We start from the raw sequence: 15,452 nt of genomic DNA, 5'->3' as shown, positions 1-15,452 counted from the left end.
TGTCCAACTAAACCGTTCGAGTTTATAGTTCCGCAGCTTTCAAAGCGGAACGGAGGCAAATAATAAGAGAGTAAATGAAACAGTCGCGTTTCAAGGGGAAACGCAGGCTCCACCTTCTGGAATTTGAATTATCGCTCGGGAAGCGTTTAGAAGAGGAAAGTTATTGTTGCCCAACGAGGAGGATCGAAAGGAAGAGCGAGAAAAGGCTGCGGAGGAACGAGTCCGCCGTCGAACATCTGCGGTTATGCAGAGGGAAAAGAAAAATGCGCTGCTCGGTTGAGTAAAAGGCCAGCAGCGCGAGGATTTCAACGTTTCTCGGAAAACGATTAAGGACGCAACACCTATGTTACGTACGTGCGAACTGCAGCACGCATTTTCTACGCCTGCGACGCGCGCAGAATTCTCTTACTCCTCTGTCCACTGCCCAGGAAGGAAGGTCGAAAATGATAATTGCAAGGAGCCGCTCTTCTGGCGCGATGAGTGCCACTTTACCGGCCGATCAAGAAGCTTGGGATCACAGACTCTTCCGCACAGAAGCAATGAAAAGGAAAACGACACCTGGCTAATAACTATCGAATTTTAAAACTCACCTCTACTCGTTAAAGTGTGAAAAGAATTTTTTTATTCGTCAACTTTTTTACCAATAACTGATTTTGTTAATCAAAAATCGTAGTGTGCACTTGAAAGCTAACGATTTAAGAGATATTATCGAAAAAGAATATTACGATAATTCGTCTTGTTCGCCGCGTAGCTGTTGAACAAAACAGAGTCGTCACGCAAGGAGTTTGCGGTTCAAAAAAGATCTCTGGGTGTCATCCAAAAGAAAAAAAGAAAAATGTTCCTTAAAGTATGCGAGAGAAACTAGCCCTTATAAAAAAATATGAGTGATTGAACTTTAAAATGCAATTTCTGAGAAAAATCAGTTTTTGAATGATTAAAAACAAACTGGGTTTTTTAAAAAAAATCATATGATAAAGACTAGATATTGGTGTGAGAAATAATCGCGCCAAGTTTCGTTCAAATCGGTTCAGTAGTTTTTGAAACATCATTGGCACCGATTTGAAAAACATAGTTTCGAGAAAACAGCGTTTAAAGTTTAGGGTACAGGTTAAAATGAGATAATTTCTTCTTTTCTTTTTTTTTGAATTTATAGAAAATCGTCGACTCCAGGGCCATAAAATTGACCTTCCTTTGCTATCGTGGCTTCTGCGAATTCTCTATTGGAAAAATTGATTTTTCAACCCCTTAAGCTAAGCCCCTAAACCCCTACTGTGCACCACATCCCTCGTTAATATAACCCCCTACCACCGAGCGCAATATTCTAAGTTCCATTAAATACCCCGCGAGGTACCCTCGATATTCTCGAGTTATTCGACCAGGTTCGCAGCCTCCTCTCTAACGAGACCATCGGGACAGCAACAAAGCGATGAAACGAACCGCCGCGCCGTTTGCAGAAGAGTCCCGTGCACGATTCGGTGTATAAGTTACATATCTCTCTGTCCCCGTAGCGAAATGTGGGACGCCTGCGAGATAACGCGCCGACTGAATCATGCTCTCCACCGTAATCATTACGTAAACGGTTTCAGCAACTAGGGATCCATAGTCGGCCACGCAATTACGAATAAAACGCGCCCCCTCGCGGCGAGGGCGCGATACAATTAACGCGGAGTCGCGACTGGTGTCTCCATTAATTACGGAACGATCATCACCGCTGTACCGCGGCCACTACGCTGGACGATTCTCCAAACTGGCCAACGTACGGTAGCTAGCAACTATTCGTCGTACGTTCGTCATCGCGAGCCGAATATTGATCTATACGCTCCCCCTTGATCGGTCAACCTGGCACGTGGTGATCCAACCTGAACACACGTTGCTGTGGTCGAACGTGTTTAACGGTCACTGCTTTTTGGGCATTCTACTGGGTGATCGGAAAGAACGGTCACGGAATTTTCAGGCTTATGGTAGTTCACTCTTTAATTCTTGATTTATATTGAAATAGTGTAGAGACTGAAATAGTCTGTCTATCTTTGCTAGGGGTAGTTTTTTGGGGCTACTTTAATCGAACAGTTTTCGCATAATCGGGAGTAATGTTGTACTTTTTTAAGTTGTTAAACTGTTCCCTTCTACGTTCAGTTATCCGCTGTGCATGGAATAGTACGGACAAATAGCTGAAATCGGTCTTTATACGCGACTGCCGCTTTATCTGCTTTTATGGCGCCGGTAAATCCTTTATCTAGGTTGTGCAATAAGAGACGCGAATACGAGCAATAAAATCACGATCAAATGAATGATGCGTCGTAAAAAGGAGAGAAATATACGGGCCTCGCAAGAGGCCTTGTCTACTAGTTATCGAAAACGGTTTCTCGATGTTCAGGACACTAATATTCCGCGAAAAATCGTAATATCCTATTATCCATAGAGTGTTCCGAAATTAAACGATCAAACCATACCAACGTGACCAAAGAAAGCACATAATCAACACACTCGAGCATCATTCAAAGTCTAACTCGAACTGACATGGAACTCTTTGAATTTACATTTGAGGTTATGTGAAGTAATAATTCCCGCACATTATCAGAAATCAAATTACTATCCCTAACCCTACGAATCTTTTACTTTCTAATTCAATGTTGATTGCACCATACGCATTAACTAAAAACCCGTATCAATGAATTGAACGTTCTCAAAGTTGTCGGGTCTGCGCCGACAGCGGCGGGAAGTTCAAACCGCGTCAATGGACGAAATTAACGTTCCCTCCCTTTCCGTCCGACTTTCCGCAGAGACAAATCTATCCAGTCGCGTTCAAACCGTCCCGCTTGCTAATACCATTCGCGAAACACGAACTGCACTCTGATCGTTTAATTTCTGAATACACAGCTAACGGAGGAGAATGAGGCGTGATTGGTACGCCGGGATTCCCAGCGACGAGAATGCAGGTCACAGCCGATACCAACGACGCGACTGTCCGCCGGACAGTTTTCAGCGACCGTTAGAATGTTGCGAAGCGACAATAACGACGGATCAACATACCTGAGGTATGTTGGCGTTTAGCTGGCGGTTCAGGGAGTCCCGTTCCTTCTCGACCTCCTGCAGCCGTGCCTCGGACTCCTGGAGCCGCTCCTGGCTCTCCCTCAGGGACTCCATCAGCTTGTCCCTCTCGTCCAGCATCGAGACCATCAGCTGCTCGAAGTTCGCGTCCTCGCCGGAGAACTGCGAACTCCGCTGGCTGATGCTGTCCTCCGCGATGGTCGGCATCACGTCGCACATCATATTCCACATTTTGCGTTATGTCGCTCCCCGGCGACCAGCACTACAACTCCACTCGAGGATCGCGAGGATCCTGAGATCCAGAGGGGCACACACACGCGCGCGCGGGAGATACGTGCGCTCGCGCGCGCAAATCCAACAGGGAGAGCGAGTCCCCCTGCGCTTCCGATACGTTCTAGTCCGTCCCCCGATATACGTTCAGTCAGTCATCTTCGTCGGGTATCCCGTCCTTGTCTATTACCCGGCCGTTCGGCACGCTCCTCGTCCCCGTGTCCTCTCGGTCTCGGTCTCGGTCTCTGTCACGGGCCGATCCCAACGACATCCACACGCGCGCGGCTTCCACTATCGTTCCGCAAGCTCGACTAATTCTACTACAGCGGGGGCCGATATCCCAATGGCCAGCGTGCCAAAGCGGACGAGCTATCTGCGCTCGCGACGGTAATCGTACCTCCGTTAACTGGCACCCACCGGCGGAATCATCGCTCGGGCGAGCTGCTCGACGGTCCCAAGTTCAACGTGGCTCGGGCCGGCCGCGAGTCGACTCACCGCGATCGAAGCTCATGTCTCATTTTCGCCAGCGCGGCGAGGGCATTCCTTGCCTGCGTCCTGCTGTGCTTGTTTACGGAAGGGGACGATCGACGGTGTACGGTGTGTGGCTCACGAGGGCAGTCGCGGTCGGCTAGGGTTAAGTCTCACCGCCCCCGCCCCCCCCGCCCCCCGAAAAAAGATCGATCGAGTGACGTTTGAAAATGTTGCAGCACCGGCGATCGGGCGCGGATAGATCGATGCGTGGTCGGTTCCCCTTCGTTTCAGCCTTTGACAGGTATCAGGCGACCCGCCGGAATCGACGCACGTAACCCACACGTCTCGATCCCTTGTGCCTTATGCCTCACGCACCGACACGGCACTCTTCCCTTTCCATCTCGTCCCTTTCCGCGTACAGAGCGACTTCGAATCGGGAACCGCTCGATTCGGAGAGCCACGGGGCCGCGCTCTCCCGATCAGCTCCGCTGGTGCCGGGCGGTCGGGCGCTCTGACAATCGTGGGCTGCTGTCGAACGACACGGGGCGATCACTCGACGGGCCTCCGTTTACTTTCCACTTCGGTCTCATTCAGACGCGGCCGCGCAACGTATCGGTCGGCCGCTGGTGTACCACTGGCGAGTCTGCCCAAGTGCCCGCTGAACGGGGCACGCGAGACACCGCTGGCCACGGCGGGGTATTCCGTGTACGAGGCACCGGGTTCGCTCGATTTCGCCCTCCTCTCCGTGAATCTCGCGATCTCGGCGTATCCTCACCATCCGAGACTCGGCCGACGGAGCGATACCGATCGTACGTACGTGCGGTGCGCGAGACGCGGCTCAACGGATGACGATCGGCATTTCCATGGCATTATCGCGGCGGGGCCGAGCACTGACACACCTACGGTTCCTTCCTACCGCCCAGCCTCTCTACGCTACACCATTTCCGACACCGGCGGCCATCTTGCCGTGACGTCAGACCCCGTCCCCGAAGGCGCGACCGACTCCACCCGAGCGCCGCTACGACTCTGACCGACCGGCCATGTTTACAATCGAGCCGCGGGATCGATGGTCGCTCCGGCCGCGTCCCCATCGACGACTTCGCGCCAACCAACCGCGGGACATTCGAACGGTCCCGTTTTACATATTTCCTGTAAACTCACTGCGATACGAAATGGAAAGTTAGTTTCTTTCGAATACGATGGCGAGCTAATTGCTAACCAGTGGTTTGAGTATCTATACACTTGACGAGCTTGATACTTTCATATTTTTATTTAAAGTAGATTGCATTGCAGTTTGCTGCTTCTAGGAATGAATTATCCGAGGTGATTGCTTATGTAATGAAATTATATCGAAACTACTCTGCTTACTTTCTTTTAAATACCTAGACCTACGATCCTCGCGACGAAGGTGAGTTTCTGCTTTTTTTTTAGCGTTCAAAAGCTGCGCGTGAAAATTACTTTAATTTAGAATTTCAGTAGAGATAGATGTTAGCTTGAATTCTTTCAATTGGGGTCTCTCGGGGGGATTTTTTTCATACTCATCGGTATTTAACCAGACGATTTTGATCGACGCGAAAGGGAGGGGAAAAAATCGGGCAGGCACAGCTTCCCGGAAGGCGGAGACTGCGCTGCATCGTGAGATGCTGGATGATCAATACCGACCGGTGTGTCAGATTCTGGACCGAGAAATAGAATCGAGAGAGACAGACAGAGGCGAGCATCATGGAGACAGCGACGCATACTTGCACGCCAGGAGCTGCCGGTAAGTGCTTCACTTTCAACTCAGAATATCTTTAAATAAAATGGTGAAGCCTTGCCATCGTCTCTATACCATCCTATCTGACGATTGGAATCTTAAATTATCCTCCAGGATTCCTCTATCTACCTTCCTGAACGCGAAGCCCAGCTTCTTTCAAAACTATCGCCAGAACGAACTCTTTTACTGGCAACTGTGCATACATAGCTGACACCCCTCGACCCTCCCGTTTCCTGGATTACTCTGTACTCGTCCAAGTTTTAGATATACCCGGTGGCGACTCGATCGAGGATATCGCGGAATCGGTGGACGAGCTGCGCGAGAAATTGGCGAACATGAAGAAGCTGATGGAGGAGCGAAAGGGCACCACCCTCGGCGAGATAAGCGCCAGGAAGAGAAAGGAGACCTTGGACATCATCGACGGTAACTTCCTATCCTGGATCTTCGGCTCGGCGCTCATCGTCATCCTCAGCGTCAGCTTCTACGCTTTTTACAATCTCTACCACGCGGTCCTGAAGAAATTCCCCTCGCACCACACGGAGCTTTAAAAGGAAAAGGTGAATCCCGATCTCTATAAACGATACTCGCGTATCTACGCGACGAAATCGGCCCCACTATCTTCACGATTTTTCAGGCAAGGCTGGCGAGCAAATCCTAACGAGTGATTCCCACGAAATTTCGGACGGAGAGGCAACGGAACGTGCAAACGAATCTTCCAGTGCCAACAAAATGTGGGGCCTTGGAATGATCGTTGGCTGACGGCTCCACGTTTGATACTAAATATATTCGTCGCATCCTAAATCTCGACTAGGAAGATCCAGCTCGGAAAATGGATTAGAAGGATGCTCCTTTCTCGCGTACGTTTGAGGACTTTAAACGGGTCCATCGGGTAATTCTGTAGCTTTCTTTCGATCGAAAAATACTTCCTTCTGGTTCGTTAAGGTGCAAATCCACGACGAGGCTGAAATATCGCGAGCTTAATCTCGCGAGGCAATTATTGCCTTATTTTATTACCGTTAGATTATTTCCCCATTAGTTTCGTGCAATTAGACTATCGCGAGACAAGTTTTATGATATATTTTCAAGAACCTCAACTCTCGCGACTATTCTCGGTATTTTACCATTCAGTTGTTGCTGAGATTTCTGTGTCGTGATGGAAAACTCTCCGGTGAAATCTCATCGTGGATTCGCACCTTTGCGAAGCTTTTAATCAATCTCCTACCGTCTCTGTTTCTTAAGAAACGCGGCTACTGTGTGCTACTACTATACACGTCGCCGTTGAACGCGGGAAACTTTCGCGTCGATCATTTATTCGAATGTACATATTGTGAATACTGAATAAAATTACGATTCGATCGAGAGTCGTCGAAGGTTCCCTCGATCTTTAGATCCTATCTGAACACTCCAGCGGAGCTAGTGCCCCGATCGTGCTCGCTCAATCACTCGGCCTAATTTGTTTTCATTTTAATACGAGAAACAGAACTGCGAACGATTAATGGGAAATCACTGTGACGCAAACGGGGGGGGGGGGGGAGTGCGATTAAAATTTCTCATACTAAAGGAAAACAACTCACGCGGGGATGGCTTGGCTTTTTGGTGCCGGTAGCTGTAAGTAATTAAAACGATCGATCAATATCACGAAAGCATCGCGGAACGCGTCGACCTACAGAACAATGTCTTTTTGTTTTCCAGCTCCTTGGTGAACTTGTTCAGCATCTTCTGGTAATTTTCTTGTTGCTGCAATCAGAATGTTCGTTCAATTCCTTTCGCTCCATTACTCTTCTACTCTGATGGAAGACCTTACCTGGAGTACTTCGTGTTTGAGAGCCTGGCGTCGAACCGACAAGCTCGATATTTGCTCCTGCAACATTTTCACCTATTAAACACGTAAAACCCGTTTCGCGCCGAGCTACCGCCGCGTTCCCGCGGGCAGGATTTAAATCGGCGAACCTCGTCCTCGGTCTTTCGAACGTCCTTCTTCAGCTCGACCATCAGCGATCGATACCGATCCCGGCAGGTCGACGTGTTCTTCTCCAGATCGTTCAACACCTTCTCCGCGTTCTGGATCTCGCAGTGGGATTGCTGCAACTGCATTTATCCCGGGGGGAGGGAGGGGGGATAATTACAATTTACGCTCCGATTTCACAGAGGCATCGACTCTGAGAAAACTGACTCTAACCGCGTGTTCCTTCTCAGTGAGCTTCTCCGTTAGCACCTCCAGTTTGTCGTCCACGCTCTCGTGGCTCTGAAACCGGCATTAAATATCGCTATAGAAAGTGGCCCAATGAATTTAACGCACTCGCAACATGGACGTATCTTTAACCGTTTGGGTGCACGCTAGCTGTGCGGGGAACGCCAATGGGCGTTCGGCGACTATGGTTGAGAGATACGCCACGAGGAGTCCCGCACGCGGCGCACGCTGATAGAGGCGCTCAAAGGGTTATGGGAATAGTAACGTTCGTAACTAACTTCAGCTTCCGCTGGGGCTATCGGGCTTCTGTTATGGAACACGATCTGCAACGGAGGATTCGACTTAGTCGAATGGAATGCACAATTATTCGTTGGGCTATTAAACTTACGCATTTTCGGAGTTCCTCCGTTTCAGTATTGCACTTTGCCCGTAGTAAGATTATGAATTAGTGTGGAGTACAGCGGATACTATGAAGTGAAGGGATGTTTCTCACCATAACCATCAGGAAGGTGACGGTGCAGTACACAATGAACATAAAGATGCATAATATCTCGAAAGAGTAGGCCAACAGTGCGAACCACCACATTACGAGAAATTTTCGCAACAACTTTCAATCGGACGAGTTAACGAGAGTAGACGCAACGACAGCACTGAGTAAAATTTAATACAAATATCATTTTACTAATAAAAATCGAAGATCAGAACGAGTACAGTCTCAGGAGAGCGCGGTTACCATTTTGAACAATCGCTTCGAGAATCGAAACATCTCGACGCGGCTCGAACGTTTCGAGGGATTGATCGATATCGCGTTGGCGGGACGCGGCGTTGAATATTTAAAAATGTTTTAATTTGCTTCGAAGTAAATTGTACGGTCAGGCAGAGAGTGTATTAAATTTGTGAATAAGAAGATATTCCCGTTAATAGAAATGTTTTCAGAATTCTACGATTGTAACGAAGGAGATCTTATTGTATATAAAAAGGTATAAATGAACCTTGTTCGTAGACTTACAGATCGAACGATTCCAAAGATATCTGATTTGTAAATATTTTAAATTAATCTAAATAAAGAACTCATTTGGGCGATAAATAGCCGTATCTTTCGATTAGAATTAGGAAAATCTTTTCGTTAATCGCTTGATTCGAATTTCAAATTCGCAAGTAACATGTCCTGCTCAATTTCGAAACGTTTATTTATACTTCGTAAAGAGTGAATCGCTACCGCTGCTGACCGATATATGTACGCTTTATTGCGAACTCCAATAATCCAGACACTCCGGAATCGCGGCCTTGGATGTTCAAGTAAAGCGACGTAATTATCCTTTTATGCGTAATTTCATGCCGAGGCACGTGTGTTCGCGATGCCTTCACACGGCAGTCTTGAGAAAGAGACTTTTGAAAATCAACAGAAATTATTCGAACACTATAACCTGCAAGAATGGAATGCTCGCATCTGGAGATGCTGAGGGCGACAGGGACTGTAGCAGATTCAACGATGCCTGTAAATTTTCAACTCAAAGAACAGTGCTACCCACTCAATCGCAAATTGTTATTGCTGGCGCTGGAACAGTTGCCAATTCAGTTGCCTATCATCTTGTTATTAATGGGTGGAATGACGTGCTGGTCCTGGAACAAAATAGGTATATTAATTTAACGAATGCAATGAGCTATGAGTGAGAGAAGAAGGAATGATGCATCAGTAGTTGTCGTAACACCGTGGATCTTTGTATTCGCTGCGTCGTATACCTTGCGTCGTCGAGATATTTTCGAATAAAATTAACATACCAACGGCTATGTTTACAGATTAATAATTAGAGGAAGGAATGATTACAGAGATTTTTGCTGCAGGATCGCAAGTGGAACGTCCCATTTCGGCTCCGGAACCCTTGGTCTCTTTAAACCAATATCACGCAGAAACTTGATCTCTTACAGTATTAAATTGTACCAGCAGCTACAAGAAATGGGGTACGATATCGGACTGAGGCAGTGCGGCAGCATAAACTTAGCTCAAACCAAAGATAGAATGATAGCTTTAAAACGAAGGATGGCTTATAATGTGCCCACAGGTTTACACTGCGAGGTGAGATTTACTAATCGAATGGCGAAAGCAGGGTACTTTTAATAAGTTATATCAGGTCTTAGGAAAGGAGGAACTAAAACGATTACACCCGTATTTGAACGTCGAGGATATCGAAGGTGCGGTTTGGGTACCGGAAGACGCTGTTGCCAATCCTAGCGCGATTTGCGAGACTCTAGCTAAATTAGCGAAGATTGGTGGAGCAAAGTATGTGGAGAACTGCAGGGTAGAAGAAGTGTCCACCGAGAATGGAGCTGTGAGGAGTATCAAAACTGAGCATGGCGTTATTTCCTGCGAATATTTCGTCAATTGCGCAGGAATGGTAAAGTCCGTCTTTATAGTTCAATCCTGTTTAATTTAGTACTCATAACTGTATAATATTATACACGAACATCTTTCCAACATCCTCCTGCACAGTGGGCACGTGAATTAGGACTGAAATGCAAGCCGCCAGTCAGAATCCCAGCGTACCCTGCGGAACATTTTTACGCAATCGCGTCTCCTTTCCCACCTGCTGTCGACTCAAGCATACCGTGCATACGAGACTTTGATTCACACTCGTACATGAGAGAGTGGCTAGGTATTCAACAGATCAGAATTCAATCTTTATTCCACGTCTGACAATGTCTGCATCCACACCCAAACTTACAGGAAGCTTATTAGTTGGTTGGTTCGAACTAGAATCGAAACCGGCATTCGAGAATATTCCCGTGCCTATAAAGAATTGGAGAAAGTATCTGAAGAACGATCGTTCGCACTGGAAACCATTGTGGAATAAAGTGGTACACCGATTACCGATCCTGAGGGATGTGAAACCTACTGTGCATAACTGTCCTGATAACTTTACGCCCGATGGTAGGTGGATACTAGGGGAAAGCCCAGAAGTGAAGAATTACTTCGTCGCTGTCGGCATGAATGGAAATTCATTGCAAGGTAAGAAGTTGATAGTCCTTAGGCGGATCTGGATACTGAAACTGGAATATATCTTCATCAGGGGCGGGAGGAATAGGTAAAGAAGTCGCAGAGTGCCTAATAAACGGTGAACCCACGCAAGAATTACTCCCCTTTAGCGTGCAAAGATTCCTCGATTTACATAGCAGTAAACAATATTTACAGCAAAGGACGAAGGAAATAGTTGGTAGAAATTACGCGATCCTGTACCCTCACCAATGCGAATATAAATATGCTCGGAAGCTGCGTTGCTCGCCTTTATACTCCGTTCTCGAGGAACGGGGGGCGATATTTGGAGTGAAAATGGCTTACGAGCGACCACTTTACTTCGACTCGACTTATAGAAGTAAGCAAGTGGATTACTCGGCGTTTCCTTTCCTCTCGTGTTACATTCAATCGACTAAAACGCAATTAACGTAATTATAAGGGGGGCAGAAGAAGCCGGTCATGCCGCGAGGCAGTTTTTACAAACCAAAGTTCTTCGATTTCATGAAGGAGGAATTTGTAGCGTGCAAAGAAGGTGTAGGGATAATAGATATGAGTTCCTTTTCAAAGATCGAAATTAAAGTGAGTACGTGAAACATCAGTTTTTATGAAGACCTTTCTGTAATCTACACTCTTGCAGTCTAGTCGCTGGGAAGTTGTAAAGTATCTACAACAATTGTGTTCCAATGATGCGAACGTACCAGTCGGCTGTATGGTGCATACAGGAATGCAAAATGACAGAGGAGGGTACGAAAATGACTGCATTCTGGTAAGGCAGGCAGAGAACAGTTATTTTATGGTTTCGCCTACGTCCCAACAAACGCGTATTTACCAATGGATGTCTAGGTAAAACACTGCTAAAAAAAAATGCGGACAATTGTTTACAACCCTACAAATAAGTTTTATAGGGAAGTATTAATCTGTTGGATAGACATTTGCCAGCAGATCGCTCGGTGGGTCTTAACGACGTAACTTCGAAGTATACTGTCATCAACTTGGTAGGGCCCAAAGCACCGGGACTACTTTCAGAACTTGCAAATTCCAACATTAATCTCTCCCCTTTCACGTACAAGGTACATCGATATCATTCCGCATTATTACAACCACATCAACGATTAATACGAACGATTTCAATGCTCGACAGACCGTAAATGTGGCATATGCCTCGGACGTGATGGTAATGTCGTTTACAAACACCGGCGAGTCTGGTTATTGCTTATATATACCTTCAGAATACGCGCTTCACGTATACTCCAGATTAATGGAAATCGGCAAAGACTATGGGGCGCGAGACGTGGGTGTACTCACGCAACGTTTCATGCGGATAGAAAAATTTATCCCTTTCTGGGCGGAGGAACTGACGCCATTCGTTACCCCGTACGAAGCTGGATGTGGGTACAGCGTAAACTTAGATGTAAGTAGATCGCTGATGTATGTTCGAAGTACTCCAGGCGCAACAGCCTTCACTAATGCGATCGTTTGTCCTGATAGAAAGAGTACTTTATTGGCAAGTTTGCTTTACAACGTCAAAAGCAGCGGGGCGTGACAAAGCGATTAGTATTATTCGTTGTCAACAAACTGGACATCGACAAGGACGTCTGGCCATGGGGCGGCGAGCCGATCTATCGGAACAATGAATTCGTAGGAACAGTGACATCAGCTGGGTAGATATTTACAAAAGGATTAATGACAGAATTGTACTTTTGGCGATAGCGTCGAATTATTAATGAGCCGTCACTTTTTATAGATATGGTTTTGCAATAGAGAAACATATCTGTATTGGATTCATCAGTTCTCCTGGATCAAGACATCCGCAACCTGGTGCAAGCATCGTTACGACAGATTTTATAATGGACCCAGCAGCCCGTTACGCTATCGATATCGCCGGAACCAGATTCCCTGCTAAACCCCACATTCATCCCTTGCCTATACCGACGTTGAATAGTAAATTAAACAAAAAATATATCCCCACACCCGTTATTGCGTATGAGAGCGATGTGTCTCGTTAATAAATCTCTCGTCCGCTTTGATTATTTAGAGATGAGAAACAGTTCTTGCTCTGTGAAAGACTGTCCCAAATATAACACTTATATTGTATGTACTTTACTTGTGTATTCACGAGTGCCTGAACTTACACGTAAAAATATAAATGTTCTACACGAGTCATACATGCATTAATATGAACACATGGATCCCTAGAATATAGTGATTCAGTATCGCGATGGCATGCGACTTTTGTGACCTCGTTTCTTATATATAAAATACTTTAATATATACCGTACTATTTAAATTGTAAAATTTGTTACGACTTCTGCTGTACTCGCAGCTATATTAAATTAATATATATTTAAACGGATTTATTTATAGCAGATACATTTATACAGAGTTTAGAAGGCCATTTTACAATTTAAACACTATGCTACCTCCCAATACATATTACGCATATATACACTAATGTGACATCCATGTTCAAAAAGCGACAATGTAATTTCTGGATTTATCATATTTTACACTGCAAATATAAATTGCATACAGATTATAATTTACCAGCAATTACTGTTTTATATGTAAATTATACACCTGCCTCTCGTAATCCGTCTTTCCACTGCGATTATGGAGTATATTCGGTAGCCTATATACAAGTAAAACACTTGTGTATTGCTATTCGCGAAGCTTCTGTATATCGATTAAGACGCCTTTTACTTTACACTCTGTCATTAATTTGATCAATGTTTTAAACTGTGCAGAAGAGAATACAGCAACATCAACTTCGATATTAAACGATAGAAAGTCTGGGAAGTAAAGACTTATTAGCATTTGTGAAGTTTCTCAGCAATGAGTACTTAATTTTAGCTGGTAGTTCCTTACAAAATTTTGTTTTTACAAGCACTCCGATACCACCTTACGATGCCCACGCTTCTAGCTCCTTTAAGTCTTCGTCCTCTTCTGGTTTGGCTTCTAAGCGACAAATAAAATTGCGAATTTAAAAGCAAGCTGAAACATAATTAAACCCCGCGCGAAAGATCAATGGTATTACTTGTGCGAGTCCTGGCTGGCGCAGCTGGAATAGCAGTGGCTGGTACACTTGGAAGTTCATCGGTAGATTCAATACCAAGCAACTCCTTATCCAGTGCCTCTTGCTCGAGCTCCTCCAGTTCTTTCTCCAGTTCTTCCTCGTCTATATCTTGGCCAAATGCCACAGGATTGGATATCGCATCAGAAATTTCTCTAGCTACGTCCTGTTGCTCGGCTATATCATCCATCATGTCGTGCACTTGATCAACATCCCTGAAGAAAATGTAACATCTCATACAAGCCTGAACCGCAATGAAATAACAGCGCTACGCGCGCAAATAAGCAGGTATCTTACATATTTTGATGAACAGTTTTCATCGCGTCCGATGCATTCTTCATCGTGGTAAGCACAGCGGTATTCGTATTCGCACTTTCCAGTGCTTCCCGTTGCATTTCAATCGTCGACAACGTGCCATCGATCTGTTGCAACTGTTTTTCATATCGTTTCTTCCTTTTGAGAGCTTGAATCGCGGCTGTAAGACACAGGGTTCGTTTATTAACACTTTCATTCCATTCCATTCCCTAATAATTAACCACTACGTACAACTACAATACAATCCTTCTATATCGCGATGCACAAGGTTCACGGAGGAAGATATTGCGTATCCGAATGAGGCCCCGACTTCCCACTGTGCGTACGATACGGGGTACATTCAAAAAGTGTGGTTATAAGAGAACTGTTCTCATTCGGACGTAATATCTTCCAGTTCTGGTTTCTTGTACTTGGACTAAGGGTCACTGAGAAATAGCTACGCTCTATCTGCTCTATCTGGCTCGTCGGCACCACCCTTATAATACAGAAACGTCATAGTGACAAGTGACCTTACTCGTGGAGAAACGTCGCATCAACAACGATAACGAAAAGGATAGCATTGCTCATAGATACCTCTCTTGTTTTTCGTTCCTTTTGCCTTAGCGGTCTGAATCTCTAACTCGATCTTACTCTCAAGAAAGACCTGCTTCTTTATCAACATATCCTCGGTCTCCCGTAACTTCTGTATCGCCTCGGCCGTTGTTAAAGTGGCCGCCTCCTTCTTACCGCCGAACACCTTGCTAAAGAAGCTCATTGTCCTGGCGGTTCGTACTCGGGGCTTATATTACAACACCACACGGCAAACACACTCCACCTTGAAGAGAATCAACAAAAGATCGCAAAGCGACCACGCACCATCGCCATATTCCCTTTGCCATTGATATAGGTACATCATGATATTATGACTCATCGTCAAGTTACGTCAAGTTATTTAAAAAATTTCGGCTCCTTCGTTACGTTCTATCAGAATTTAGGAATTCTTCAAACCCTCCGGCATTAAACACTCGGAAACATTACGACGTCAAGCTGCCCGTGGAACTAAAAATACATCGAATATATGAAAGTTCAAAACTGCCTTACCCCTGACTCCATTACGAAAAGTTGACGAAGTTGCGTTTCGGAATCAAGCCTTCGTAATTTCGTATTTTCTTACGATCGCAAAGCCTCTGTTACCTCGTCAATAAAGATTCTTACACCACGGTTTTCTGCTTGTATAAAATATGTCTTATATATTTATGAAGACTTACGAAGAAAAGGGACTGTAATTTGAAAGAAACTATTTGGCGCCAGAATCTCCAATCTCCAATTGTATATTTTC

The 15,452-nt window shown here is 45.6% G+C and overlaps 5 protein-coding genes across 16 annotated transcripts in view; 2 read left to right on the top strand and 3 right to left on the bottom strand.

The window, feature by feature from the left end:
• Positions 1-5,015, bottom strand: part of Liprin-alpha (PTPRF interacting protein alpha) — a 44,046-nt gene extending 39,031 nt beyond the window's left edge. For 3 of the 11 annotated variants that reach the window (XM_076823892.1, XM_076823893.1, XM_076823886.1), the window contains exon 1: positions 3,031-5,009. In XM_076823892.1, the coding sequence (XP_076680007.1) occupies positions 3,031-3,279 (249 nt within the window). In that variant the 5' untranslated portion in view covers positions 3,280-5,009. Of the gene's footprint in view, positions 1-3,030 lie in introns of all 11 variants that reach the window. The other 8 variants (XM_076823891.1, XM_076823894.1, XM_076823889.1 and 5 more) reach the window with 5 other exon arrangements.
• A 322-nt stretch (positions 5,016-5,337) lies between these two features.
• On the top strand, positions 5,338-6,906 carry LOC143375135 (uncharacterized). Its single transcript, XM_076823935.1, has 3 exons — positions 5,338-5,551; positions 5,810-6,102; positions 6,180-6,906. The coding sequence occupies exons 1-2, from the start codon at positions 5,512-5,514 to the stop codon at positions 6,091-6,093; spliced, it is 324 nt and encodes a 107-aa protein (XP_076680050.1). The 5' UTR covers positions 5,338-5,511; the 3' UTR covers positions 6,094-6,102; positions 6,180-6,906.
• A 110-nt stretch (positions 6,907-7,016) lies between these two features.
• Positions 7,017-8,774, bottom strand: LOC143375131 (uncharacterized). Its single transcript, XM_076823930.1, has 8 exons — positions 8,230-8,774; positions 8,125-8,157; positions 8,015-8,059; positions 7,725-7,790; positions 7,496-7,633; positions 7,350-7,406; positions 7,213-7,282; positions 7,017-7,151 (listed from the first exon to the last, which is right to left on the bottom strand). Exons 1-8 carry the CDS (start codon positions 8,320-8,322, stop codon positions 7,096-7,098), a joined length of 558 nt encoding a protein of 185 aa, XP_076680045.1. The 5' UTR covers positions 8,323-8,774; the 3' UTR covers positions 7,017-7,095.
• A 52-nt stretch (positions 8,775-8,826) lies between these two features.
• On the top strand, positions 8,827-13,318 carry LOC143375114 (pyruvate dehydrogenase phosphatase regulatory subunit, mitochondrial-like). 2 transcript variants are annotated; one of them, XM_076823899.1, is made up of 12 exons: positions 8,827-9,373; positions 9,537-9,813; positions 9,869-10,132; positions 10,228-10,390; positions 10,462-10,743; positions 10,805-11,107; positions 11,189-11,328; positions 11,387-11,592; positions 11,678-11,819; positions 11,891-12,160; positions 12,238-12,410; positions 12,494-13,318. In XM_076823899.1, the coding sequence occupies exons 1-12, from the start codon at positions 9,060-9,062 to the stop codon at positions 12,753-12,755; spliced, it is 2,796 nt and encodes a 931-aa protein (XP_076680014.1). In that variant the 5' UTR covers positions 8,827-9,059; the 3' UTR covers positions 12,756-13,318. The 2 variants fall into 2 exon arrangements, with proteins under 2 accessions (XP_076680014.1, XP_076680015.1); XM_076823900.1 differs by having other exon boundaries at positions 8,829-9,373; positions 9,582-9,813.
• Shrb (charged multivesicular body protein shrub) lies at positions 13,089-15,173 on the bottom strand. The gene is made up of 4 exons (XM_076823925.1): positions 14,708-15,173; positions 14,117-14,294; positions 13,784-14,034; positions 13,089-13,704 (listed from the first exon to the last, which is right to left on the bottom strand). The coding sequence occupies exons 1-4, from the start codon at positions 14,886-14,888 to the stop codon at positions 13,649-13,651; spliced, it is 666 nt and encodes a 221-aa protein (XP_076680040.1). The 5' UTR covers positions 14,889-15,173; the 3' UTR covers positions 13,089-13,648.
• Between the last annotated feature and the right edge of the window lie 279 nt (positions 15,174-15,452).

Source organism: Andrena cerasifolii, chromosome 12 (genome assembly GCF_050908995.1).
Source record: "Andrena cerasifolii isolate SP2316 chromosome 12, iyAndCera1_principal, whole genome shotgun sequence".
In the NCBI taxonomy this organism is placed as follows: domain Eukaryota; kingdom Metazoa; phylum Arthropoda; class Insecta; order Hymenoptera; family Andrenidae; genus Andrena; species Andrena cerasifolii.
This window is presented reverse-complemented; position numbering and strand designations above follow the sequence as displayed.

What these genes read in the sequence shown, in the direction of transcription:
- Shrb (XM_076823925.1), bottom strand. Translation starts at nt 14,888, where the DNA reads ATGAGCTTCTTTAGCAAGGTGTTCGGCGGTAAGAAGGAGGCGGCCACT. An exon ending in AAAACTGTTCATCAAAATAT is followed by an intron (nt 14,035 to 14,116) that starts GTAAGATACCTG and finishes CATTTTCTTCAG; the next exon opens with GGATGTTGATCAAGTGCACG. An exon ending in GCCAGCCAGGACTCGCACAA is followed by an intron (nt 13,705 to 13,783) that starts GTAATACCATTG and finishes TTTGTCGCTTAG; the next exon opens with AAGCCAAACCAGAAGAGGAC.
- LOC143375131 (XM_076823930.1), bottom strand. Translation starts at nt 8,322, where the DNA reads ATGTGGTGGTTCGCACTGTTGGCCTACTCTTTCGAGATATTATGCATC. An exon ending in TCACCTTCCTGATGGTTATG is followed by an intron (nt 8,158 to 8,229) that starts GTGAGAAACATC and finishes CTACGGGCAAAG; the next exon opens with TGCAATACTGAAACGGAGGA. An exon ending in TTCGAAAGACCGAGGACGAG is followed by an intron (nt 7,407 to 7,495) that starts GTTCGCCGATTT and finishes AAAATGTTGCAG; the next exon opens with GAGCAAATATCGAGCTTGTC.
- LOC143375135 (XM_076823935.1), top strand. Translation starts at nt 5,512, where the DNA reads ATGGAGACAGCGACGCATACTTGCACGCCAGGAGCTGCCG. An exon ending in TTGCACGCCAGGAGCTGCCG is followed by an intron (nt 5,552 to 5,809) that starts GTAAGTGCTTCA and finishes TCCAAGTTTTAG; the next exon opens with ATATACCCGGTGGCGACTCG.
- LOC143375114 (XM_076823899.1), top strand. Translation starts at nt 9,060, where the DNA reads ATGCGTAATTTCATGCCGAGGCACGTGTGTTCGCGATGCCTTCACACG. An exon ending in TCGTCAATTGCGCAGGAATG is followed by an intron (nt 10,133 to 10,227) that starts GTAAAGTCCGTC and finishes CCTCCTGCACAG; the next exon opens with TGGGCACGTGAATTAGGACT. An exon ending in TTTCAAAGATCGAAATTAAA is followed by an intron (nt 11,329 to 11,386) that starts GTGAGTACGTGA and finishes ACACTCTTGCAG; the next exon opens with TCTAGTCGCTGGGAAGTTGT.